The 26,958-nt window shown below is 40.2% G+C and overlaps 1 protein-coding gene across 3 annotated transcripts; it reads right to left on the bottom strand.

Moving 5' to 3' along the window:
* On the bottom strand, positions 1-26,468 carry sema4ab (sema domain, immunoglobulin domain (Ig), transmembrane domain (TM) and short cytoplasmic domain, (semaphorin) 4Ab). 3 transcript variants are annotated; one of them, XM_084738541.1, is made up of 16 exons: positions 26,279-26,467; positions 25,784-25,856; positions 22,263-22,517; positions 21,569-21,729; positions 20,469-20,528; positions 19,948-20,046; positions 18,165-18,258; positions 15,639-15,761; positions 14,568-14,695; positions 12,509-12,690; positions 11,845-11,989; positions 8,543-8,732; positions 6,018-6,133; positions 3,924-4,087; positions 2,844-2,938; positions 1-1,971 (listed from the first exon to the last, which is right to left on the bottom strand). In XM_084738541.1, exons 3-16 carry the CDS (start codon positions 22,357-22,359, stop codon positions 1,121-1,123), a joined length of 2,505 nt encoding a protein of 834 aa, XP_084594667.1. In that variant the 5' UTR covers positions 22,360-22,517; positions 25,784-25,856; positions 26,279-26,467; the 3' UTR covers positions 1-1,120. The 3 variants fall into 3 exon arrangements, with proteins under 3 accessions (XP_084594667.1, XP_084594669.1, XP_084594666.1); XM_084738543.1 differs by lacking the exon at positions 25,784-25,856 and having other exon boundaries at positions 1-1,956; positions 26,279-26,468; XM_084738540.1 differs by lacking the exon at positions 25,784-25,856.
* Positions 26,469-26,958: the final 490 nt, after the last annotated feature.

Raw genomic sequence — 26,958 nt, 5'->3', positions numbered from 1 at the left:
AAAAACAGATGCAGAACTGTGGTGTTCACTGGCTGTGTACCAAAAACAGACTATTCTAGAAAAATATTTAAAGAACTCTCTGTACTGGATGAGCTCGTACCTTTCTGTATCAAATGTCACTGTCTGGTAGGTAGGGATGCACCGATTGTGAAATTCTGGGCTGATACCGACACCTAGGGCTGCAACTAGTGATTATTTTCATTGTCTATTCATTGATTATTTAATCTGGTCACAATCTTCTCAGTTGTCAATCTGTTGATCATTTTCTCTTGGCCCATAAAATAAAAGAAAATGCTGATCAGTGTTTTCCCAAGTCCAAGATGACGTCCTCAAATGTCTTGTTTTGTCCACAACTCAAAGATTATCAGTTTATTGTCAGAGAGGAGTATAGAAACTAAAAAATATCCATATTTAAGAAGCTGAAAATCAGAGAAATTGGACTTAAAAAAAAAGAGTTAATTCGATTAATCAATTATCAAAATAGTTGGCTGTTAATTTAATAACTGATTAATGATTGATTATTTGTTGCAGCTCTACTGATACCAATGTTTAAAATAAGAATTTGGCCAATATTGATGTTTTGTTATTTAATCCCCCCTTTTGTGCCAGGGAACAAAAAAAAGTTTTCATTATGAAAAGCTTGACACTTTCTTCATCATTCCAGAGTTGTGTCCAGCTGGTGGCTTCTTCTTTGAAACACCAGCTGAATATGCAGCTACTGTTGTCTCAGTTTGACCACAAACACAACATATAATGAGTGCAAAATTGATGCAAGACAACAGATAAACATCAGCCACTGCCATATTTGCCAACAGGCCCATTGCAGTCAACAAGGCAAATATATGACGATCAGCCAGTAAATCGGTGCATCTCTACTAGTGAGTAAAAACACACACAGATCAGTCAGTGACTCACATTTTAAGTACCACAGAAGATTGTCTTTCATCCTACTGGATCCAAATCTGACCAATCAGGATGACACAAGTCCACAGGGTTTGTATCATGTGCAAACAGAAGGTCCCACTGGGCTGACTGGCAGTCGCCATGGTGACTCTGGTACCTGGGATCCCCCCCCACCTCTGCTCTCATGTGGAGCATCTGTTAAATTGTCTGGGACAGTTCAGATGGGGGTGTTTGGTAAATGTCCATTAGATCCTGTGAGTGCCCCGTTACAGACTAACCCACTGGCCTGTCCGCTGTGTGGGGCTTGTCCATTGCGTTTGCTCAGAGACGGTGTCCCCCTGAGGGCCTCCTGCTCCACGGGGGTCCTCCTGTCAGAGTCTCTGGGCGAGGGTCCGGTCTGCGGGGCGGTCCGGGGGCGGCAGCGGTGCCTGATGACGTACAGCAGCACGGTGATGAGCAGACTGAGACACAGCACCAGCAGGACTGACACCACCACCAGCTCCTTCAGATAGCAGGGGCCCCGAGCCGACAGGAGGGGCTCCCCATCCCGGAACCTTGACTCTGTCTGTCCAGATTCCTCTGTCCACAGGGTCACGTTCCTGCCCTGCTGTCTGGTGGTGGCCTGAGTGTCCCTGCTGGACAGTGTCGGCTCAGTCTTTCCTGGTCTTGTTTCTGTCCTTTTAGGCCCAACAGAGGTGTGCAGTCCGGGTCCAGGTCCGGAACCCGGTCCAGGCCTGGCTGCAGCCCGGGTGGTGGGTACGGGGTGGATCTGAGGCCACGTGTAGCTGGTTGGACTCTGAACCACAGGGCTGCTCTTCTGTTTGACGTGATAGATGGCCATGGTCTGCTGGTAGCCGTTCTCAGTGGACAGGCACAGGTAGTGGCCCAGTGTGGTGGGCGTGGCCACAAAGGTCAGACTCCCGTCCTCCAGGTGCAGGTACAGGTCCGGGGACAGCCGGCTGTTGGGACGCTCCCACAGCTGCTGGGACAAGCGCGACGCGGCGGGACACTGCAGCCGCACCACTTCATTCAGAGACACGGACACCAGCTCACCTGCAGGACACGAGGCTGATATACAGATTACAGCTCACCAACGTGTGACAACACAACACTGATGCTACTTCTGAGCCTGTGTAAAAAAAACACACAGCAGCTTCCTCGAGCCACATCTCAAGTTAGAACCCATTCATGTAGAATGACCACTAAACAGCTTCTTTAAACTGATCAAATGCCTTCGGAAGATTCTCTTTTTTAAATATGCTTAAAAAATCTAAGTTATGGAAATGTCTTTAGAGTCACCATTTCCCTTAATGTTTCCAAACATATTTCACTTACTTGTGTACAATACAGTAAGCCTAAGTCTTACAGAAAGCTTAAATAAGAAGAAATCATTAATAGCAGGAATACATTAATACAAGTAATACTAACTGACATGTCACCTCTAAATGTGCAGCCTATTTGATTTGACAATTAATTTTTCCTTTCATGACAAACACCAGAATGAGGGTGTTCCGCTATTTCACTTAAAGCACCCAGTGTCCCATTAGAGTAACTTATAATCACATTATAATTTATTATAATACATTATAAAATGATTATAATGTACTACACCTTTGAGTTCCTTGCAGAAAATGAGTGTGTGACCAGCAATTGTAATACTCGATCTTATAGGTGTAAATGCTTTATCATGTATTATGATTATTGTTATAAAGAACTATGAATACTTCTAAGTGCTTGTAACTATAATTATACAGTGCTATAAGAAGATCATTATGAGTTATGAGTGTATTTATAATATATTATGACATGGGCATCATTTAAAGTGTTACAGATGATACATTTTGCCATGAAGAACATGTCGAGCATTAATAATAGTGTGTTTCTTACATCAAGTGTGTAACCATCTTAAGTGAAGCACAGAAGATAGACGGCACACTAACCTGCAGGCAGTTTGTTTGGACCAAATCTGGCTCGATGTGTCAGTTGGACACTGTTGCATGCGTCTTCAACGTTCCCTCTGTCTACGTCCTGACCTCTGAGGAGGGAAGAGGACAGTCAACAGAGAAGGCTGCTGCAGCTTCAGAGATTTATTTCTGGTCACTGTCTTTGTCGTTAATGATGGGAGTCTCCGCTCAGCTGAGATATCAGTAAGGACTCACTCATTTATACATGCTCACTGGTTAGACAACATATACACAGACAGACACACATTATTCACATTATTACATGTACAGCCTTTAACATGTAGTGCAATGACACTGTTTGTCACAGCACAGGTATGACTGATGTAATGACTTACTGTTGGTAGCTGTATCAGCTAGATATGAAACAGTATGAAAAGTTCACATCAAGATTATAGAGACCAAAATGATCAGTTATTATTATTTATGTTGTTTTAATTACTGATACACACATATTATATAAAACCTCTCAACAATTTGAAATGACACAATGTATTTTATGATGTCATTCTTTTCGCTGATGCAAAACTAATGTTGCCGCTGTGCCTGTATCAGGGCGACTGTCGCTAACTTTGGCTGATGCTAGACTTTTTAAAGCGTGGTAATCAAAATAATTTTAATGGTAATTAAAATATAAAACATTTATACTCGTCATTGGGAATTTTATTGCAGTTTATTGTGAAACCTGTAATTGTTTCACCACTATTGCTTGCTACTAACAATAGCTGATAGACTTCTGGATAAAAGTGGACTTGTTTTAGATTCTTGAATGATTACAGATTCAAGAATCTACAGCAAAATTAGCTGACTAATTTAGCACTTCTAGAAATGCAAAAAATGAAGAGTAGTTTTTGACTAATGAATGATATTGACTAAATGAAAATAACCAGTTACTACATTTTTTCAAACTTCCACAAACACCTGAAGAGGCAATAATGCAGGTTATTAGTGTCATTTCCATTCAATCAACATGTTGTTCCTAAAATGACTAATGACTATTGTTTCTGCACCATCTCAGCCTTTTTCAACATAATACTGTCAGAGTCTTGTGGTACTCACAGGCTGGTCTGGCTGCTGGAGACATCCACACAGGCCCTGCTGGCAGCGTCCCAACCACAGAAGGGGTCTCGGGCCAGAACACACTGAGGACAGGTCCAGTAGAAGGAGCAGTTGGCTGTTGGGACCCTCACCACCCCTTCTGACGTGCCAACATAGATCATCCCCTGCAGAGAGACGAGGAGATCGAAACTGTTCAAACTATTACAACAGTGCTACTTACAGTAACCTCTGATCATGTGACACCAGTGTCACTTATATGCTACAGACATCCGGTGTAATGGTGGACGAGTCTCTTTGCTGTTCCATGAATGTCGAGTTTATCAAAGAATAACAAGTAAAACAGACCTGAGTGTCTCCAGTGAGACATTCATTCTATAGAGTCAAGAAACACTCAGGACTTGGACCAATCAGTGTCAGGATTCATACATGCTTTACTTTTTATATCATGTGGTTCAATGATTGGAAAAATTAACTATTTCTGGAAAATAACTCATTTTTTTACAAATAAGAATCACACACATTTTTAAGTGAGTGAGACATGTGAACACTTAGCTAAAGGGTTACTTCAGCACTTTTCAACCTGGACCCTACTTTCATATGTTTTTGTATCTAAGTTGGGGACAACGGTGTCTGAAAATTGGTCCAATGTTGAGGGAGATGCTGCAGCCATCTGCAGTGAGAGAGCTGTAATGTATGGGAAATGTCGAAGTGTTTGTTTCTGCCACTGACGGGCTCAGACTGTTATTCTAAGTGTCTGGCAACATTATGGAAAAGATCCCTACAGAGATAAAGCTTTTTGTAAGTGAAAAAGAAACTAATCAGACTCCATTTGCAGTATGTTAGTCTTCCTACTGTGCCAACAACCACCAGCTCTGGTTGTTTGGGTGAAATAATTCACCTTCATTCACTGAGTTAGATGTGAAAATATTCTGACTCTCCCTGCTGCTTCTCTGATGTCTGACCTCACATAGAGTGAATTAAGGGTTGACTTTGACCAAACCAGAGCTGGTGATTGTTGCAACAGTGAAAGGACAAACCAAGACAGTTTTGGTAAGTTTGATTTTGTTTCCATTGAGTTTGAATGAAATGTGTTTTATGATATTAAAAAGACGTTTCTGTGAATGGAGTCTGGTGAGTTTGGGGAGAGCAATAAAGTAGCCACACTTTTAGTGGATGCACTATCACTGTGTGCAGTTGCCCAGAGGCATTATACTCTGCAGTCTGTTTCACAGCTGCAGTGTCTGCCTCAATACTAGACCAGTTTCAAAACTGCTGTCCTGATTAGTCGTTTAGACACAAAAACCTGGGAGAACAGGGCCCAAGTTATGAATATCCTTAAAGGTCACTTTAACTAGCCATGTGCATATGTGTTGTTGCAGAAAAGGCTTCCAGAGTTATGGAAGTTAAAGAAATAGGCCAAACCAACAAGAATAGTCCTTTTTCACAGCAGGCATTTTAGCATGACATAGTAGAGTAAACCCAGGTGTTACCAATGACACTAATAACGGCTCCATTCCATTCAGGTCAAACAGAGTCAGTGTGCTGCTGTGGTGCATGTTGGCTCACTCGAAAGGCTCTGCTACACAAATGTGTTATTCATAAATGGCCACATGGTGGCAGTATCTGTGTTACTTGCAAAGATATTCATGTTAAGACAACTACAATAATTACTGTGCATCTTGTTTTTATACCCCTTTATCCTGTTCACTGTTAGTGTTACATAACACAGCTGAAATGTTGACATCCACCTTCCAAAGCAGGGGCTGATATCTATAGTTATATTACAAGAGACAAGCTGAAATGTATGTTCTACTTGTGATGAAGTGCTACAAGGACTTACCATAGACTCAAGCACAAAACCAATAGTTTCAATGAAAGACTTGCATCTGATATTTTGCTCAACAAACAACATAAACAATTTTAAATGATAGAGGAGACTTGATGTTAATTATTAAAACCAACATTAAAGAATAAAATCTATCTGACTGGGTTACAGGCTGGTGCAGGAGGTTGTTGACAACCAGACATCCAGCTCTGGACTGGAATCTTGTTGTTGACTAGTCTAAATCATACAGTAAACGTCTCACTGTGTACCTTGGGTATGGAGAGCTTCAGGCTCTTGACAGGCTGAGGCTGTTCAAAAACCTGCACCTCCTCTATGATGTGGGCCCCGCTCTGCAGCAGCACGGCTTTGTGGAGGTAACCAGACTCTGAAACACAGTGAGAGAGAAAACACAGCTCAGATTATACAGTGGACAGACTCAGTACTGTAGAAGCCACATGGAGCTGACAGAAACAGCAGCTGCTGTTGTTCTCTTGGTAACTTGTTGTCAGAATTCTCTGATAAAACACCAGCAGCATCATCAGTCCTGTGCAGTGACCACCAGTAGCACTGTGGAGCAGCGTTTGTATAAGTGCCTCACTGTTTTGGTTGGATCACGTGCACACACACACACACACACGAGTGTGTGGGCGATGTGATTGACATCTATACTGCTGCTTTCACACTGCTCCACTCACTGACAGCTGCTTGCGTTGAGGTGTCCAGAAATGTAGCAACACACCAACAAATGTATGGATGAAGACTGCAAGCTGACAAACATGGATGTACAGAACGCACACTTTCAGTCAAGGTCATGTCTATAAAAGATCGATTTTGGGATTTGATGAATTACTATTGGACCAGGCAAAAGAAAATCAATTAAACTCGACTAATCAATTTTTTTTACCCCAGCCCTACTGTAGAGTGACAGCTGCTGCTCTGCACTGTGCTCTCATCCAGCGGCACAGGACAGACTGTCTCTTTCATGTGGAGTTAACGAGCAAGTTAAGCTCATCCTAGTTCAGTGAAAGAGAGAAACTTGAATTCAGAAGGTGTACAGTTGTACTTCTGTTAAAAAAGAAAAATAAGTTTGAGGATGTCAGATTTCCTGACACTTGGAATTTATTTTGTTTATTGATGTAGCAATACATAATGTAGTGGATTCACCGCTCACATACACCTCCTAGCTGAGACTAGTGAGGTCAGGAGGAGCTGGGAGGGGGACAAATATATTGCCAATCGCCGGTTGATGGGCTGACAATGGGTGGTAATTTTCAACGTGTATTCACTAATAAATATTGGCTTTTCTAATAACTGATCTGACAGATTATGTCAAAGCAAAGTTTTATTCTTAACCAAAATATTCTGTTAAAGCCAAAGGATATTTGATGAATTTCACTACAAAAATGACATAAAAAAAATACACTCCTTGATTCCATCGGACACATTTTGCTCACTTGAACTTGATGACTTGCTTCAATTTTGTTGATTTGGTCATTTTTCTTTGACTTTGGTGCCTCTATCATGTAGTTAAAAAGTTTATTTTTTTGATTTTCCGTTTGTATGATCAAGTCTGCACAGGGTCCTTTATTTTGAAAATTGACCAGATTCTCTCTGCAGTTTCTGTGCAGCTTGACACAGCATCTGTCAAAAATAGATTTTGTCTGCAGAGCAGAGTGCAACACTGCTTCTGGGATGTGTTGCAGCACGTCTGATTTCCAGTGCAGACTGGCTGGGATCAGCTACAGTGGCTGCAGCAGAACTATAACACAACACAGCAGCGCCCAGTGAAATCAAGTAGTAACAATGAATGTCAATGTGACTTTAGTTTGTTTATCAAAAAACTCCACAGTGCACCTTTAGTACAACAAAACAACCTGCCAAACATGAGCTCTGAGTGGGTGTGTGAACAGATGACAGCCAAGTGTGTGTGGTGGAGTGCAGGTTTCTCAGTCTAATCCAATCATTCAGCCCAAATCCCTGAACATACAGCTGAGCTCATTCTATCAGACTGGAGACGAGTTTAAACTCGGCACTGGAGTTTAAGATCCTATCAGCTCAACCAGAGAGATAGAGAGCAAGAAAAACCAGCAAACAAGTCATCAACACGGTCCAGATAGTATGTTTTCAACTCACATGTTCTGTCAGTGAGTCCGTCAGTTTGACAGGAAAGTCATTGATTGGACAGTTTTGTTGATTGTCATCCTGCATCATCAGGACCCAGTTGGGGAAATCAAATTTTGGTAACTGACAGAGGTTTATGCAGCTTTTGATGTGTCTGCCAGCCCTACCCATTTTTTCATGTGCAACATACAGACACCGTCACACACATTATCAGACAAAACACATGGAGGATACAAACAAGGCACATCACTGTCAAAAGTAATGTTAAGTAAAAAGTAAAGGTAAAAGTGGAAAATTGTATACTTCTTATGGCAGCTTGCAGTCAAATATGTGCATACTGTATAGGAGACGCCACTGCAGCAATGGCAGCTTGTTCACTTCTGATATTTTCCAGGATGCATGTATGCAGTTCGGCAAGGACCTTGGATCTTTGGTGTGATCACTGGGACCTGGGGTCTTTTAGCTCTCTGATTAAAGAGATGAAGACACTGCTGAGGAGGAGCTGAGAGGATGTAAACCTGTTACTGTGAGCCAATCAGCAAAGCTGTGGCCTGCTGGGTAATGACTCAGCAGTGACAGTGTTCCATCAGGTGGGTGGACTGAGCCAAACGGGGAGAGGGGAAAAAAAACATGGTTTTCAGAAGTAGGATGCAGTGTGTCCCACATGCCCTACCTGTGAGCAGGAAGAGGACAGTGTAGTCTCTGTGGTTGGCGGCCCGGACTCTCTGGACAGTCAGATGACTGTAGCTGTGCTCAGCAGACACCATGGTCAGACTTCTTCCAACTGGCCGCACGCTGTCATCAGCCAGGAAGTTTTCTTTGACAAAGCGTAGGGCGTTGTCCGACGCGTTGTGAAGGCCACACTGCAGAACATCACAAAGAGACAGTTTGACAGTTACTCAAACTGGCAAAGTATACATAGTATAGTTTTGTTGATCATTTGTAGTTTATTATCAAAATTTACTAACCCTTCAAAACACCAAAGTCACACAATAACCAACAAACTAGCTGCTCAATCCTGTGAGGTAAAATGTTTTTTGTCAGTGGAGTCTGATGGTTGTGGTAATATTTTTCTTGTTATTGGTAAGTTTAAAGGGATTGTTCATCCAAAAAAGAAAATTCAGTCATTATCTACTCACCTTCATGCTGACTGAGGGTCAATTTTATTTTGTTCAAACAGAAAAAACAACCAAACCCCCATAGAATACCGCCATACTCCTCAGCTGGTGTAATCCACGTCTCCTAAAGCCCCAAAATTTTGTTCACTTGCGTGAACACACCATCACAAAACACACAGTTCACACAGTGTGCGTGCACTTAAACTCATCTCCAAGATAAGGATCTACAGTGAAGATTCAGGCTAAACACATGGTCTAAATGACGTCTTTTAAATAAGCCTGGGAGACATACCAGTTCATACCGAAAACTGGTCTTTAATTTCGTTTTGATATTAATTTTTCATATACCGCCATACCAGTGAATAGCCCAAACAACGTCTGGAACGTGCGCGGCGGGAAAGTGTTTCAGTGGGGACCCATTTCACTGCTGCACACCAACACCACAGGTGTGCTTGCTTGAGCGTGTGCACTAGGGATGTTCAGGGCAACTAATTTCCCTGTTGATTAAACCAAAAATTTAATTTAGACTAGTCTAACATGAAGAAAAAACTCAGAAAGCCATTACAATTTAGCAGAATTTATTAATCTCTAATGTTAAACACTGTCTGAAAAAAACAGTGTGTATTAAGAGCCACTTGAAGACATTAATCACAGTCTACAATCACCAAATCGTACTTTAAATGCTGCTGAGGTGCGTGCTACTTTGCGCTGTGCAATACAAACCTTACACGCTTATGCTTCACCTTTTCAGACTGAAGAGGGTCACAGTGTCTGCAGGTAAAGGACCCAGAGCTAACGTTAGCTGCCAGCCTGACACACAGTGTGGCTAATGTTAGCAGTACTAGTAGCAGCAGCAGCAGCAGCTCCGCCTGCAGGTTTATGTCTGTGTATGTGTTTAATGTGGTCACGTTTCTCCAGTCGAGTGAATATATATCAGCTTATTCTGTCACAGTCTACATTCATCTGTCCAACTTTGCTAATGTAAACATCCGGTGTTGCCATGGCGATCAGTTCATACACACTGGGTGAGAGGAGCTGCCGTCTGACAGAGCTGCAGCCCCGACTAGTGGCGTGCAGCTGCTAAAATCTTAGAAGCAACAGATAACTGGCATTGTGCATGAATTAAATATTGATAAATATTTAAAATATTTTATTTTTAAATATTTTAAACTACTAGTAGTTCTGGTGCCGACTAGCGTGGGTGGGGACGTTTAATCATATAGTCGTCCATTTGATGCTAACCATACTTTGAAGGGGTCATGCTTTTACCTGTGTCTGTACATGAAAAAAAAAACATGATACAGTCCTTATGACAGTAAAATGGGCTGTTTAAAGCCAATCAACTGCAGTAATTCTGTTCTCATTAGAACAAAATGTGGATAAGAACACTGTTGCATGAAAAAAAAAATAGTCAAATACCGTGAAACCAATATGATTTTTTTTTTTAAAAAATGTGATATGAAGATTTTGTCATACCGCCCAGCCCTACTTTCAAGCCAACTTGGCATGTTGGGGCATTAGGAGACTTGAATTGCAGCAGAGGAACAGTATGGAGGCATTTTGCGTTTTTATTGTTGTTTTTTTCCATTTGAAAACTGGTCACCATTAACTTCCATTGTTTGGGAGATTCTGCAACACTGTTTTCCTGTGAAACTCCAGCAGTGTTTTGTGGACTAAAAAACTAAACCTGACCTTCAATCAGCATGAAGGAATAATGACGGAATTTTCATTTTTGGGTGAACTCTCCCTTTAACATGTTGTGCTATCGCCTTGTGCCATTCTTTTTTTTTTAAACTATCAAGGGAACCCTGAAAATATTAGTAAAATGTATGTTATATGTGTAATGACCAGTAGAGGGAGCTGTTACTGAAACCCCATAGGCTACAGTGTATTATGAGAAATAATAGTAGGATAAAATCCATTTTAATGAAAAGTCTCATAAATAATGGTGTCAAATTCCAAGATATGTGAAAAAGGGAGATAGATGTGCAATAATTCACATCTGTCAGCTGGATGGATTATCTTGACAATGTGCTCGCTAACATGGATATTAACAACTTTGTGAACAGTTTGAGAGAAATAAACATTTTGTGTGCACAGAAGACATCTGAGAGCTTCGACTTCAACTCATAAGCAAAAATAAAGTTTTGCATTTATAATTTTGTTGAGTGTATAATTTCAATTACATGATTTATGTTAAATTTTTTTGGAGGGGCTCATTTTTCAGAAGTTGCATAACAAGAGCCATTTGTAGCGTATGAAGCAGGGAGAGCTGCTACTGGAGGATGTTTAAAGGTACAGACACAGGAAATACGCTCAGCGAGCAGAGCTCACTCTAGTTCTAAATATAAACACACATTTAATAACTTCCTGATCATTGACCTCAGCACATCAACTAGGACTTTTATACAACTCATAAATAGATTTATCTGCACTCCACAGGAGGAAGTTGGTCTCTAAACTGTGATAGATGTTTACAACACATCAGGATTTTACCCTTCATCTTTGTTTTCTCCTCTAAATAAATTTGTGTAGTCTGGAGGTTTGTTTTCAACCTGTCTGATTGTCAAACTGCTCCTGTTTCTTGACCCTTCTGTCTTCTTTTTAGTGATGTGCTTCCAGACCTCAGCTGTCTCACTTGGAGAGTACAATGTCTGACTGATAGAAATGGACAAAAGCAGCCGCAATTTCAGTGGTTCTGCCTTTGAAAAAGTTAAAACTTATCATTAAACTTCCTTGAATAAGTTAGAATGTTGCCCTCAGCTTGTTAGAGAGTTTTTTTCCTTTCAGGGACCAAAATGAGCAGTCTTGTCCCCATCCCTTTCTATTTCCATATCAATCAGAAGACACTGTTTACCTCTCCTGGGCTGGCGACCTTCTCTTGAACCCGTGTGCTCCACTGTAACGTGTCCCGGTTCAGGACTTTGTAATTACCGGAGAAAACTGATTTGATGTCAGTCAGGCGGAATGAACACACCGCAGAGCGTCCAGAGTTGACAGACCTAGTTAAAGGAAAAACAGACACATCAAAGACACAATGGATGAGAACTACAGACTAAAACCCCATGATGCTAGAGGACACAGCAACTTATGTCTCAGATCCTACTGGAGACAAATAAGAATCTACAGAGTGAGAGCAGTATGAAGACACACAACTGATAGACCACCAGCTTCTGCCTGACGCAGTATAAATCCTCACTGTATCTGTCGATTATTTTCTCTGTTAATCGATTAGTTGTTTAGCCTATAAAATGTCAGAAAATCATGAAAAATGTCAATCAGTGCAAGTTGACATCCTTAAATGTCTTGTTTTGTCCACAACACAAAGATATTCAGTTTGCTGTCATAAAGGAGTAAGGAAATCAGAAAATATGCACATGTAAGAAGCTGGAATCAGAGAATTTGGGCCTTTTTGTTTTAAAAATTACTCAAACCAATTGATCGATTAACAAAATATTTAACGATTACAAATGAGGAGGATTTATCAGATGTCTCAGGCCGCGGCCCTATAGCTTACTGACCACTGCGAGGTGAAGATGCCATAAAAGAGCGTGTCGTCTGCAGGAGCTCCGTCTGCTGGTGGGAGGGTGTCTATGTCCTGGATCACATTGTAGGGCAGCTCATTGTCAGCCTGACACAGCAGCTGAGCTTTGGCAAAGGTGGTCCAGCGTCGCTGCAGTGTCCGCTGGCCCCCAACATCACTCTGACACACAGACACACAGACACACAGACACACACACACACACACACACACACAGACACACACACAGAGGAGAAGAAGGCATTAGGACAAACACAGCACTGAAGCTTCCACAGTGTTTCAGTTAATCCAGTGAATACACAGCCACCACCCACCTTATCAGGCATCTTTATAGTGTGTTTTATGATGATAAAGTTGTTTCTGGTTAAACAAAACATATCTTACTCTTTAAAAATGCCTGTCAGTGGCAAAACAAGCACTTGAACCATGTTTGATCAGCACTGCCCAGTTTGACAGCTGAGTTTTCTGAGCAGTACGAGTTCATGCAAAACTTTTTTTTCCCTCCCAACCTTATTGGGAAAACAAACTGTGCATCTGTTTTGGTCTGAGATGTTGGTGCTCTACAGTGACCTCTTGGGTAAATGTTGTATACAGCACCTTTAAGACCCACTAAGTTAAGTTTTGGAACCTTAAGCACTAATGAAAACTGTTAAAAACTGAGAGAAAAATCACATTGTAAAATGTCACAACTGAAAAACTTGCAGTTTCTTTAAAGGATGGCCAGGATCCAGCACACCAATGTAAATCAACAGTTGGCCTATGCAAGAACATTTTTGTGTTTTATCCAAACTTCTGTCTTTATTTATGTGAGGTCCGCTCAAACCAGTGTTCCAAGTCAGATTCACGAAATTCTCTTAACTGGTCACACTTCATAATCGTCTCGTTTTAGCCTGATGAACGTGTTCATGAAGAGGAGTGTGTTTATAAGATTTTATCAACAGCATGTTTCGTTACATGCATGATGTTTTATTCACAAAACTACAACTAACAATTCTGCTGTCAGAAATCATTAGAGGACCTCTTTGGTGTTGAAAATATTTGCTAAACTATTAGAAAATATCAAAAGTACAACTGCTCATCAGAAGAACACTGTACTGAGACAAAAAAAAGAGGGGATGTTGCTCTGACAGTCTGATGAGCAGCAGGTGAACCCAGAGAGCAGACATCAAGGAGCAGTAACTTACAAACTGACCTCCAGCACAATTATTACAGAACCTGAGTTATGTAAACAAGACCATAAGGATTCACAGGAAAAAATATAACTTAATATTTCTAGAAAAAAGGCTGATGTTTTTTCAAACCAGAGTCATATGGAGATGGAGTTTTGGAAAGTATGAAAGAGTAAAAAAGGAGATGTCCAGTATGTATTTATGTACATCAGGGGCCAGGATTTCAAAACTTTTGATGTATCTGGACTTTGTCAGTCTGGATTCATCATGGATTCAATGTGAATGTAGAGACATGTAGGGCTTATAGGATGTATTTAATCATTGTTTTATTATTTTCTTCCTCATATTAACACATATCATGCCAAAACAACCTATTCTAAATTAAAGAATTATCCAATATTTGCAATTAGAACACAGAAAAAAACTCCAGCTGTTTTTGTGTAAAAATGGGTTTGTGCAAAAGCAAGAATTTCACATTTCTTCTTCCAAATTACAACATAATTCTCACCTGCATCGTGCTTAAAGGATGCAGGGGGCCTCACTGCCAAGGAAGCCACAAACAGATGACTGATCTACAGCACCCCTCAACATTTCCACATCTGTAATAATGAGAAGTTACTTTGACCAACAGATAGAGGTCAATCCAAAGACTGCAAAACTAGATTCTATAATCCTGATCTTGTGGTGTCTGTGTCAGAATGATCCTATCTGAAAATTCTTTTAACCTGGGACAGCATCCTGGTCCCTGTACATCAGTTGTCTGACAGGTCTGGACTGATTTCAGATTTCATTCACACCACCTAATGACACGTCTGAACCAATCTGTCAGTGTGAGCGGTTCTTGCAGGAGGGTGAGTGTTTCAGTCTCACCATGCAGATCTGAGAAACACGAGAGACAATAAACTTGTCGATGAAGTCGTACTCTCTGCCCACTTCACTGAAGAAGAAGTAGATTTTCTCCTCGTCAGGGATGAAGCTGGAGCTGATGAAGGTTGGATCTACAGAAAACACATGGTTAAGATGGAAGTTTGTGGAAACATGTCTGATAAAATAAAACAGCTTCACTAAAGCAAACATTTTCACATTTAAAAAAAGGGAAATGTTACAGCTTGTCACCATGTTTGTGTCTATAACCCTTTGAGTCCACACATTAATCAGTCCATCTAGGAAGTTGTGATGTTGTGATCACAACAATCACAAAAATTCATGCAAATTCCATCAATCTCTGTGAATTCTGTGCAGCCTTGCAGATTTGTTCAAATTCCGGAACTTTTCTGCAAATCTGACCAATCATTGTAGCTTCCTGCAAGTTCCACCAATGTATGTCTCAATGAACTGACTCACGAGTTTTGTTTTATTATTCACTTTTTTTGCACTTATATTTTTTTATGTTGTCATGTGTACTGAGAAAAACACATTTGTCATTGTTATTGACCATTTATCGATGTTTTGCACACATTTATTTTGAGCTCCAAAAATATTCTGCTTCTTTGTTAAATGCTGCCAGATTTTAGATTATATAATTAGATAATTTTTGTACTTTTGAGTCTTTTTGGTGAGGTTGAGCACCCAGAACAGAGTGTGGTTTTGTTCTGCCTGCAACAAGTTGCCTGCGATTTTTAATGAATTATGCAAATCAGGCATTTTGGGCTAAGACAATCCTCAAAAAGGCCCAGGAAATCCTGGAGGGACTGATTAACCGCCCTGCTGGTGTCAAATGGCATCCATGCTGCCAGAACAACTACAGCCACTTTAAAAAGTGCGACTTTGAGTGTCATAAGTGAGCTCAGCTGTGGACAATAAACAGGACAGCAAAAATTAATCACATTACAATCATGACTGGTACTTCTTGATTAAATGTCTGAAGTTTAGTCATTAAAAAATTATCTTCATACCTGCTGTGACTACTTGTGTGTGCTTCATTTTGAGAGACTCACTCACCCTCCAGCCATCCTAACGTATCATCCAGCTTCAGGTCGACACGTCTGCCCTCACTGAGGTGTCGGGAGATGACTGGCCGGTTCCCCCTGTAGTCTGCCACTGTCCCCGTGTAAAGCTCTCCATCTGACAAACAGAACAACATTTAACACTCTACTGAGGAGCAACAGTGGATATGACTCAATATTAAGCCAGCTCCTTTTAAGATCAACAACTGTTGTTTTCAAGGATAAAAATATATTATACTGGAGGGGCTGCATTCTAAAGCAGACAGATGATCCATGACAGGGCTGACTTAAGCTTAAAAGGATAGTTATTTCTTTTTTTTTTAAGTGTAGCTGTATGAGGTACTAACACTACACGATATCCGTCAGTGTATTACCTACAGTCTGATTCAGTAGCAGGAGTCCTGGTGTAAGAAGGGAAGCAATGTACTGCTGTGGACAAATATACGAACTATCCCTTTAAAGGCTGCTTTAACTGACATGCTTCATGTGTATGAAACTGTTCTCCAGAGGTTTAAATCTATCTGAAAAATGGATTTGATCAGTAATAGTTAGACACACAAGTTTGCATTTCATTATCTCGTGTTTCAGGGAAGTCATTTATTAATTCATTTCTAATTTAATGAGTACTATTACATTCAAGCAGGGCTAATGATTATTTTCACAGTTGATTAACCCACTGATTATTTTCTCAATTAACTGATTAACAGTTGTTTATTTTAAAATGTCAGAAAAAGGTGATAAACATCCCAAAGCTTAGGCTGATGTCCTCATATGTCTTGTTTTACTTACAACCCAAAGATCTTCAGCCAAGAAGCTGAAATCAGAGAATTCTGACTTTTTTTTCTTAAAAAAGCACTCAGACTGATTAATTGTTTATCAAATAGTGGCAAGAGTCAATTAATCATTGCATCTCTACATTCAAGATTAGAGATTCAGGATTCTTTATTGTCACTGTTCAGCTGCAAGACAACAACAACAAAATTACAAACACAACAAAAATACACTGTCTTAAAAGGTGCAGTAAGCAATTCTGGAGAAAAATAGTTGACTGCTGAAAAATAACCGTCAAACAGCAACTTATTGGGACTGAGCTCACAGTGAACCACCAACCAAAAGCAGCTGTATTAGACGGCTGTGAAATGAGACTCAACAATCAGCTTTATTACTGACCTGTGATTGGCCAAAATCTCTTGGATTTTCACCAAGGAAACAGATCCTCCTCTTGCCCAGTGACGGCAAAAATAAACTGACTATCCCCGGCTTTAATAATTACGAATAAAGGTTAGGCTAAATGATAATTTTAGATGGAGATGGCAAAAGTTTAGATAAAAGCCAGTTTGTGACATTATCAATCTGTTCATGCTGTATGATCTCAGACTCAGACATCAGTGAGCTGCAGCCTGAAATGACAGAATGGTTCTTCAGGACAGTCAGAACTCTGATTGTTGAGCTGCTTCTTAAGTAAATCAAACATCAATTACATTATTACTTTGAGAATTAATAGAATGAGGTAAAGGTGCAGTGTAAATTGGCCCCTCACTTATATGTTAGTGAATCAGACCATCTGTGTTTACAGACAAAAACCTGAATAACATTTTTTTTAGCCAACTTGGCATGTTGGAGCTTTAGGAGACTTTATTACACCAGACAAGCAGTATGGATTGTTTTTTTTACGTGTGAAAACTGGTCACCATTCACTTACATTGTTTGGGAGATTCTGCAACACTGTTTTCCTGTGAAACTCCAGCAGTGTTTTATGGACTAAAAAACTAAACCTGACCTTCAATCAGCATGAGGGTGAGCAGATAATGGCTGAATTTTCATTTTTATGTGAACTATCTCTTTAACTTTTTTTAATAACTCTTTTAAGAGTATGTGGTTGATTGTTCTCATCAGATAAGTCAGCCACCACACAAGCATCAAGTTCAACATATTTGATGTCAGCCTATATCCTTGAATAAAGAAGTTATATCATAGTAACAGGTTCATTATTTTGTTAGTTATAACAGGATAATAATCGTGTAGTTCCATGAGGAAAACTTTTTGTTTCTAAAGATAAAGATCATTTCAGACTACAGCAGCAACAATTAGTTGAAAACAAATTAGTTGTAACTATTTTGATAATGAATTTTTTTCAAGCAAAAATTCCAGCTTCTTAAATGTGAAGATTTGCTGCTTTTCTTTGTCATTTATGACAAAAATTAAGTCTGAACTAACACTTTAAAAACAATGAAAGTGGGGACGTGTCCACTCCCATCTACTGCAGGTGACACTGAAAAAAAAAAAAAAAAACTATCCCTTTAAGGAAGTCACTGAGGAAAATAAGACAGAAATCATAGAAACATAACTACTCCAATAACTAATGAATTAAAAAGTAGATCTACATGGTTGAATCTGAAATTAGACTAGTTCTATTTCCAGTCCCACACAGGTTCTGAGAGTACAGAGCAGCAGCCACATTTTTCTGTCAGTGTGCCTCAGCTAACATTTGATTCTAGCAGCTGTGGCATCATTGTCTCACCTACGATGATGGCAGTGTTGCGTTGGTAGGGGTCATAGGGACAGCGACCTCTTCCTTCATCAGCCTTGAGGCTCATTGTTAACGTGTCAGAGTTCTGCACAGAAAAGAGGAACAAGTCAAGCTGATGTGGAACCAAATAAAGATGGATGGAGAAATTAAACCAAATCACATCAGATGTAATCTGCTGCTTTGAAATTAATCTAGACATTTGTTCATGTCCATAAACTGAGAGCATCATCTTTCTGTCACAATGTTAAACAAACCAATCAGTTCAAATTAGGGGTGGGCGATATGGCAAAAATATCATATCACGATATTTTTATTAGAAAATCATGATTTCGATTTTATCACAATCTTACATGTATTTATATTATGTATTATGCTATGTATTTACATTTACATTTACTGTTTTTACTTTACTTTCTACTTTTTTTTCCAAGCACAAAGGTAAAAGTAAAGGTAGTAATGTCTGCAAAAACCACAAACAGAAGATGTTACTCTTTTAACTGAAACAGTCACCAGAATGTTTTGTTAACATGTTAAAATCACAACATTTTTTTTTTCTGGAGCAGGACAGACGCTCCCAGACCCCCAACAGGGGACTGGTTTACCAACATGACACCTTTTTCACCTCTTATGAGTTTGCAGGTCTGTATTTAGTAATCCAAAAATACCAACAAGAATACCATTAAAGTACAACAACAGCAATAAAAATGTTGGTTTTTCAAAAAAGGAAACAATAACATGCAAGGTTTTTAAATTGTAATTAAGTAAAAACACTAATACCACAATGTAAAAATACCTAAGTAAAGAATCTGAGTATTTTTTTCCATCACAGCAGGTCAGTAATCAGTGTTTCAGTGACTCTCTGTGGTTCAGTGAATACTGTTTTATTTATGGCGTCTCGCCACATTAAAAACATCGACACCATGAAATGATTTTCTATTTTTGGAGCTGTGCACCTTTTTCGCTCGTGTCTAGAAGGTAACTCTTTATTTGCGCAACTCTCGCAAGATTTGTGTCCATTATGTCTACTAAAATAATCAAACTCGCGCGTTCTTTCGCAGGTCTAGGGTTCCCTTCTAGACACGACCCTCTCTGTCTCTGTCAAACTACAGACAGCAGACTGTCTGTAAACAGCACGATGTTACACTCTGCAGTGTTTCACACAAAGACTTTATTTGTGTGGACATCCAGGATTGGTTTGTCACCAACTTTGGCATTTTTATGTTTTTTAATCAGTCCAAGAGGACGACGGCATCCGCGATTGATTAGTGATCAGTCTGCCCTCCTCTCCTCCCTCACCTGTTCACTCTGCTGTGAGAAGGTCTGAAAGTTTCTCACAGAGAAACACAGACTCTCCTGTTTTACGTATAGACAATTGTTTAATTTTATAAGAGCATCTGGTTGGTGTCGATGTCATTAACCATCACGTTAGTTTCTGTTGTAATAAACTCCGTCATTAACAACAGTCTCCTCCACACGCAGCTTCTCTGCAGTTGGTCTGTGTGTTTCCTGATCAGCTAAACCAGCGCCGGAAAGACTAGAAAAGTTGCGGCAGTTAAAATAGAAGCGTCCCGTCAAAATTTAAAATCTCTTAATAGTTTATTGGTTATAGGTCCGGGTCCGTATAGGACGGCGTGTGGGTCCGCCTGTTAGGGACCCCTGAACGATCCATACGATCTCCTCACTTTGGCAGATCGTCTACACGTTCTAATCCTTCACGATCTAATATCGTCATATCGCACACCCCTAGTTCAAATGTCTGTGTAAACAAACGTACAATGTATGTGCAGCGTGGACTGAAGGCAAAAGTTCCACAGGCGTAGATGTGGGTGGAGTTCAAAAACTGCAGCACACGGATGAAGTTGGGACAGTCGGTCTAGAAAAAACACACACATACATACATAAAGGACGTCAAGTTAGAACATTCAGTCAAACCCAAAGGTACAGCAGGCAGGGTGTGCGTGCGTGTGCGTGTGCGTGTGTGTGTGTGTGTGTACTGCAGGACCTTTGGATTCAACACTAATATTTACAGAACAGACATATGCAACATGCACATTGAGATATGGTGTCATAGTTTGCCTCAGCCAATAAGAATTTACATTAAATAAAACATTCAGAGACACTCAGTGCTCAGTTGAAATCAGATGAAAGTGTGTTTCTCCTGCTCTTTAAAGGAAATGTAAGTGGTAGCTGTATGTCACTGAGAGCCATGAGTCTCCTGAGTCCAAAGGAAATGTTTTGAACTTTGGAGCTGAAAATTTCAAAGTATTTGCACACGTGTACAAATCAGCTACTTACCATTTTCTTGCCTTTCATGGAACACTGTTCCAGGTCTTTTTCTGAAGGACTCCAGTCCAGCTGACAGAAGAGAGTGAAAGAGAGAGAGAGAGTGAAAACTCATCAGAGCAGCATCTTCACAACACACACATCAGTACATTATCCATTATAATGATGTGGTTTTTGTGTAGGGTGGGGGGTGAGGTTATATCAGGACAATGTAGCAGCTAAATGCAGCAGAGAAATGACAGCGAAAAGGATGCTGCTCACTTTATCTGTGCAACAATATATTTTTTTACAGTGCTGGGTTGGGGATATAATGACACCAAAAACTCGAGGTGCAATAATACCACAATGAAAAGTCCAGGATACAATATTTATTGTGATATTAAAGAACAAAGAACTAGAATTACTGACTCACAGGTGTTTGTCTCCACCAACCAGTCACATTACACTTTACATCCATGTCTGTCCACACTCAGATAATGTCTGTCATGAAGACTTTGAAGGAGTTTAATATGGAACTTACCACTATATTGACCTGTAAAAAGTGTATTTTTGGCAAAATGTAAGTTATCACTATACGTGAATGACTCCAGTGAATCATTTTCATGTAGGAACAGTGGACCTCCTGCATCTTCAATTTCTCTTACTTTTTTCAAATGATGGGCTCGTATGAACATGTCACATCAGATTCAGCAAACACTCCTAACTGCAGATAACTGTGTAAATGATCTGTCTGTGCATATCTGAGTGCACATGCATGAGACTTGTAAATTTTCATAATTAAAACCCCAAAAATACCATATACGACTGTGCTTCCAGTGTCTCTTTCCAGAAATCATGACCTGGTTACTCAAGATAATCCACAGACCTTGTTATGAGCAGTTTCATGTAGGAACTACTTTCTTTGTAGTACAGAGAAAGTCTGGAAAGAGACACTGCAACTGCACTTTTTTGGTATTTTGAGGACCTCAAGTGACATTTTGTTCCATTAAATTGGAGAGAAGGCAGACATCTCTATAGCTGATATCTGCAAAGCTCTGCAACTCACATCAAAACTATCTAGATGGATAAACAGCACTACAGGTAAGAGGAAGAATGCGTGTCTGCTCCCTCACCTTGCTCCTCAGTGTGATGGTGTCTTTGTGGTTAACATCCAGTCCTAACACAGCATCCCGGGCTCCTACATACAGCATGTCTCCGTCCTCACTCAGCAGCAGGGTGGTGGTGTTGCTGACATCAGGGCTGCTGAAGTGGGTGAGATGTCTCCCAGGAGCACCTGTAGTTTCACAGAGCATTAACACTGGGGTCATACATTTTCACCCAATTATCACAGACAATTAAAAACATGTGGTGGACATGTCTCATACAGCAGAACTGCTCTGTGCTAACAAGTCAAGTGAAATCATCCATGAGTGACAGCACAGTCCTGTTTACCTCTGCCAGCACTCAAACGTGATATTTGAAGATTATCAACACATGCGACGTGTTTCTGTTAGTACTCACTTATAATTGACTTTCTAAATGTTTCTTTATTGCCTCATGTTAAAAGTAATTCCTGCACTGCAGCTGTGTCATCTCAAGTTTATGCATCCGTTTTTTGCAGCTCTGGTTTGTGCCTAATGAAAAATGAACTAATTCGACTTTTAACGTTAACATTAAGGTAACCCTACACTGTCAGTGTGAAGTGTTTGGATGAGCAGTTCTACAGAAAACTGCATCAGCAAACAGAGGACAAATAATCGGTCTGTTGTGAACGTGCACTGCACTGGTGAAAACAAAACAAGTGTGATCCTTGACGTGTTTACGTACCCAGAGGGAAGGAGACTCTGGGAGTCAGTCTCGTCAGGCATGGGCTCAGAAAACCCAGCAAGGCCACAATGAGGGCCAGCAGGCTGCGAGTCTCCATTACAACAGGACTGACAGGGTCTGACCCAGATTACATCTACAGTCAGAGGGCGAGCCCTGCGTCTGATGGTCATCCACTGCGTCAAGGACTCGTCAGGAGGGGTGGAGACCGTAGCTGAAGCCACATGCTCTGGTTTCTACAGCACACCATCACTGGAACTGAGACACACACACATCCACACACGCGCACACACACACACACACACACACACACACACACACACACACACACACACACATAAATATAGGTTCATGGCAGCAGCAAACACTGGCAACAGGCAGGTTATTATCTCTGAGTGAGAAGTCTTCATTTCAAAGTATTACTTCAATCATTACTTAGAGCCACAGTGATCCTCAGGAGGGTTACGTGCTCATACGTTCTGTGTTCTTCATTTCATTCCTTCATGAAAGATTATTTTCAGAGTTCAGCATTCCAGATGGAACATTTCCACATTATAACTGCATCAGTTGCTTGTTGATGATCAAAGTGAACAAATCTGCACACTTTCTATTCACAACATGAATCACATGCAGCTACTTCTGATGTCTGTGTAGTTACACTGATAAAATTAAGCACTAAAAGCCAAGGATTTGAGAGCAGAAGACCATTTATAAGAAATTTAAGGGACCAATCACCTGGTCTGTAGTGCTGTTTCCATCTGGTCCCATCTCTTGGTGAGAGTTTTAAAGATTCTCTCCAGTATAATGGGACTGAACGGCACTCGGCTTGTGGTGCCCAAAGCATAAAAAAAAAACATGTGAAAAATTTAAAACCAGCATCTCCTTCCAAACATCATGACCTGGTTACTCAAAATAATCCATAGACCTTGTTGTGAGCAGTTTCTTGTAGATCCAGTATCCAGTAAATAGGGCTGAACGATTTTGAAAAAATATCTAGTTGTGATTATTTTGAATTATATTGCAATTGGGATGTGATTTTGCAACATTAGAGGTAATGTTAACTTTTACATCATTATTCTTATTTTGATTTTTGTTTAAATGACTATGGTTGATTTTTTTGTAGGAATCTGTAGCAAAGGAAGATGTTTTCATAAGTCTATAGAATCTGATGTGTAGGACAGGACATCTCTGCCTCACCACATTCAATAGTTTTTTGACACACATTTTATCTTTATCAAATATTGCACCTCCTGCAATTTGAAAATTGCAGAAAGACATTTTGCGATTTCAATAAAATTTCAATGAATTGTGCAACCCTATTCTAAAGTAGTTTTGGTAGATTCTCTCGCAGAAGAAAGTAGTTCTTACATGAAACTGCTCACAACAAAGTGTCTGAGCAACCAAGACGCTGAGCAAAAGAGATATTGTTGTTGAATTTTAAATGCATTTCTTGGTGCTTTGAATACCACTCAAATTATTAGTATTAGCTCCACCACTAGTGCCATGTAGTTCAAGAATACTTGAGAGGAGGCAGGCATGTCTGCAGCCAATATCTCCAAAACTCTGCACCTCACACCAAAACTATCGGATTTACTACCGATTTTGGGGTAAACTGTCCCCTTAAGCATGCTGAGATTACTCAGAGATTACTATTACTATATACCAATAGTCAGCAAATATCTTCAGTGAATATGCAATGTTATTAACCCAATACAGTACAAACAGCCTGACACTCCTGTCTGACAGATACCACTGTGTACTGAAGAAACAAAATGAAAGTTTTCATATCACAATTATAGTGACCAAAATGATCACAGTCATCAGTATTATCATGGTATTGTCAAAATGTGCTGAAAATGCTCTAAAAGTACTGCTATATACACACTGAAATTATTTCACCAACTTCTACTTTGAAAAACTCTCAGTGATTTGAAATTGCATATCATATCTTTTATGATATCAATACTTTCATTGACTTATAGACACCGGCCCTGCCTCTCTGTCTGGGAGACTGTTGCCAACTTTGGTTGATGCTGGACAGTATTCACTGTGAGTTTTTCAAGGCACAGTAATCAAACACAGGCATCACAATAACTGAAAATGTAAATGGCAGCACTACATCTTAGGGAACTTTATTATGGTTTATTGTGAAACAGATTGTATTTTCAACTCTACTTTCTATAGGTGCCATTTAAAGCAAACCTGATCAAAGTATAACACACTCAAAGGTTCCATACTGCCCACAAGGCCATCAAAAGAACTTGGAAATATCACAGTTAAAATCCAACAAAGACGATATCACATTGCTTTCTATAAACTTTTATCTGGCTTTTATTCTGAAAGGGTTCAGTGCTGTGCTCATTGGTATTAAGAAGTCACTGTATCTTTTTCATTAAACTGTAGCTTTATTCACTCAGTGCTGTACATCCATGTTGTTTACACTGTTCTTCTACTGTTGCTGCTACTATCATTGGAACCTGTTTCCAGCATGCATGTCATACCGTCCACCAACAAAAATAGCCCACAATTCATCACATCACACAACCAGTTTCCGACAACAATACAGCTACACAGAACCAGACTTCCGAAGAATTTCCAATTTTAAAAGATGGAGCATGCATTTTGTAAAATGTGGCAAATCATCATCACACCTAAATCCATGTCCATGCCCGCCTAGTCGACCCTCCTAGGACACTGATTGGCTGTACCACCAGGCTTCAACTTAACCGTTTGTGTCCATACCAAAAGTGGTGCAGCCAATAAGTATCCTAGTAAGGAATACTGGCAGCTATTGAAGTTAGCCCATGTTAGACATGATAGACAGATGGTTCATCCAAATTCCTGCCTGTGTTGTTTGAAAGTGTCTGCCCATTTCCAAGCAGTTTCACCAACCTCCCAAATGGTTATGTGGAAGAAACCATTGGGTGTCTCAGGCTAGGGCCAAAACATAAATTTAAAAAAACGATGAATATTGATTTTTGAGATCATTACCTGTAGTTTTTCCTATTTCTGACATTTTTTCATGTGTTTTTTTTTTCCTTTTCATGATCACAATGTGTTTCTGACACTGTACAGCCTGTATACACCTTGTATGGTTCTAAAAGCCTGATGTTTCCATCCAGGTAAAAATACAGCTACACCGAACCACACTTCCACAGAACATTTTCCATTTCTGAAGGAAAGTTTTAAAGGAAAGGTACACACATGTAATATTAGTTCACAGCAGAGATTGATGCAGGTTCACACTACATTAACACATTATTGTGCATTCTTTCCTGAGAATTAAAAGTAAATGTAAAAGTATTCAATATAAAAATGTTGTTGCAGTGCATTAATGATTTTGTATTTATTTATTTATTTGAATTCACCAAAATGCAGGTGATAAAGTCTCTGAAACTTAATTTTTTGGTATAAAGATCCTCCCTATTTTCGGTCTGGAGTTTGGCGAGTATGGAGACGACATCTCAATATAATGCTGTGTGTGTGTGTGTGTGTGTGTGTGTGTGTGTGTGTGTGTGTTTCACCTTAGCTTTAGCTTTGTTCTCTTTGTTCAGCTGTGTGTCACGTCTTGCTGTACATGTGTTGCTGTTGTGTCCACTGAGAGAGACAACAGTGTGTCAGTAGATAAGTGCGCAGCAGACATTAGCTGAGGACACGGAGCGGCGGCAGACACACAGTGAACAGTTATCTCTTATCTCTTCAGTATGTAAATGCACATGAGACACGTGGTACCGAAGTTGAGCTCAACAGTCAGCCTGAAACCTGCTGCTAACACCAACACCGCTACAACACACAACAGTCCGTTATTAAAGCTGTGCTGACAGTACAAAGTGCACCACTGAGCTGTTCCTCTGAGCTGTAGCTGCTGTTGCTTCACCTGGTTGCTGTTTGGACTCACACGGAGTCACTTCTGGTTGTGCAACAGGGCGCCGAACGACTGAACCGAACCGTGTTTTCTCTAAATCTGAAGTGAGCCACAACACTCATTAGGAAATATGAGACAGTTAAAGTCATCTTACATGTCTGTGGACGGTCCCTCCACTGTGTCCTGTCCTCTCCGCTCTTCTCTGAACGTTTAAACAGAGTACATCCGTGGTTTACAGTCCAGCTGTCTCTTCTGTCTCTGCACCGGTGGACACTGGACAGAAGAAACGTGACCCAGTGAGGGTCGGGAAAACGCTGACCGCGGTTCAGCCTCTACTATAACAACAAAGCCTGAGAGCCTCCTCCCATCTGAGGGTCCAACAGGCTCCAGCCTCCACCTACAGGACAAACACACACATTACAGCTGTCCAACAGCAGGACTGGTGTGAGGCAGGGTGTGGAACAATTCACTGCATCAGTGAATCCCAATATGGCAGCCAATTTACTCAAGTGAAAGCTGCTCCACCACAGGGAAACAAGTGTCTTACTTTCTGTATATGTCATCGTTCATGATCGCATTGGCTTCATTAACTTCTTCAATATTTAAAACAAATGCATTCATCTCCCCCCAATGAAAACAGGAAAATAACAAAGGACTTTTATTTTGACAAACTGGTAGAACATTATTCTGTGCAACAATAGAGAGCCAAACCCCTTCTAGTGGACCGCCATGGGACTTAACTTGGGAAAAAATATGAACTGTAATGTGTGGTTGGAGACAATTTTTTTTTAGCCCATTTGAATTGTGCCATGAATCACACATGTGATGTTTGTC

This window comes from Lutjanus erythropterus, chromosome 16 (assembly GCF_056507025.1).
Source record: "Lutjanus erythropterus isolate fLutEry1 chromosome 16, fLutEry1.hap2, whole genome shotgun sequence".
NCBI classification, from domain to species: domain Eukaryota; kingdom Metazoa; phylum Chordata; class Actinopteri; order Lutjaniformes; family Lutjanidae; genus Lutjanus; species Lutjanus erythropterus.
This window is presented reverse-complemented; position numbering and strand designations above follow the sequence as displayed.

What these genes read in the sequence shown, in the direction of transcription:
- sema4ab (XM_084738541.1), bottom strand. Translation starts at nt 22,359, where the DNA reads ATGGAGACTCGCAGCCTGCTGGCCCTCATTGTGGCCTTGCTGGGTTTT. An exon ending in CCATGAAAGGCAAGAAAATG is followed by an intron (nt 20,047 to 20,468) that starts GTAAGTAGCTGA and finishes TGTTTTTTCTAG; the next exon opens with ACCGACTGTCCCAACTTCAT. An exon ending in AGGTCGCCAGCCCAGGAGAG is followed by an intron (nt 8,733 to 11,844) that starts GTAAACAGTGTC and finishes GATGTTCTGCAG; the next exon opens with TGTGGCCTTCACAACGCGTC.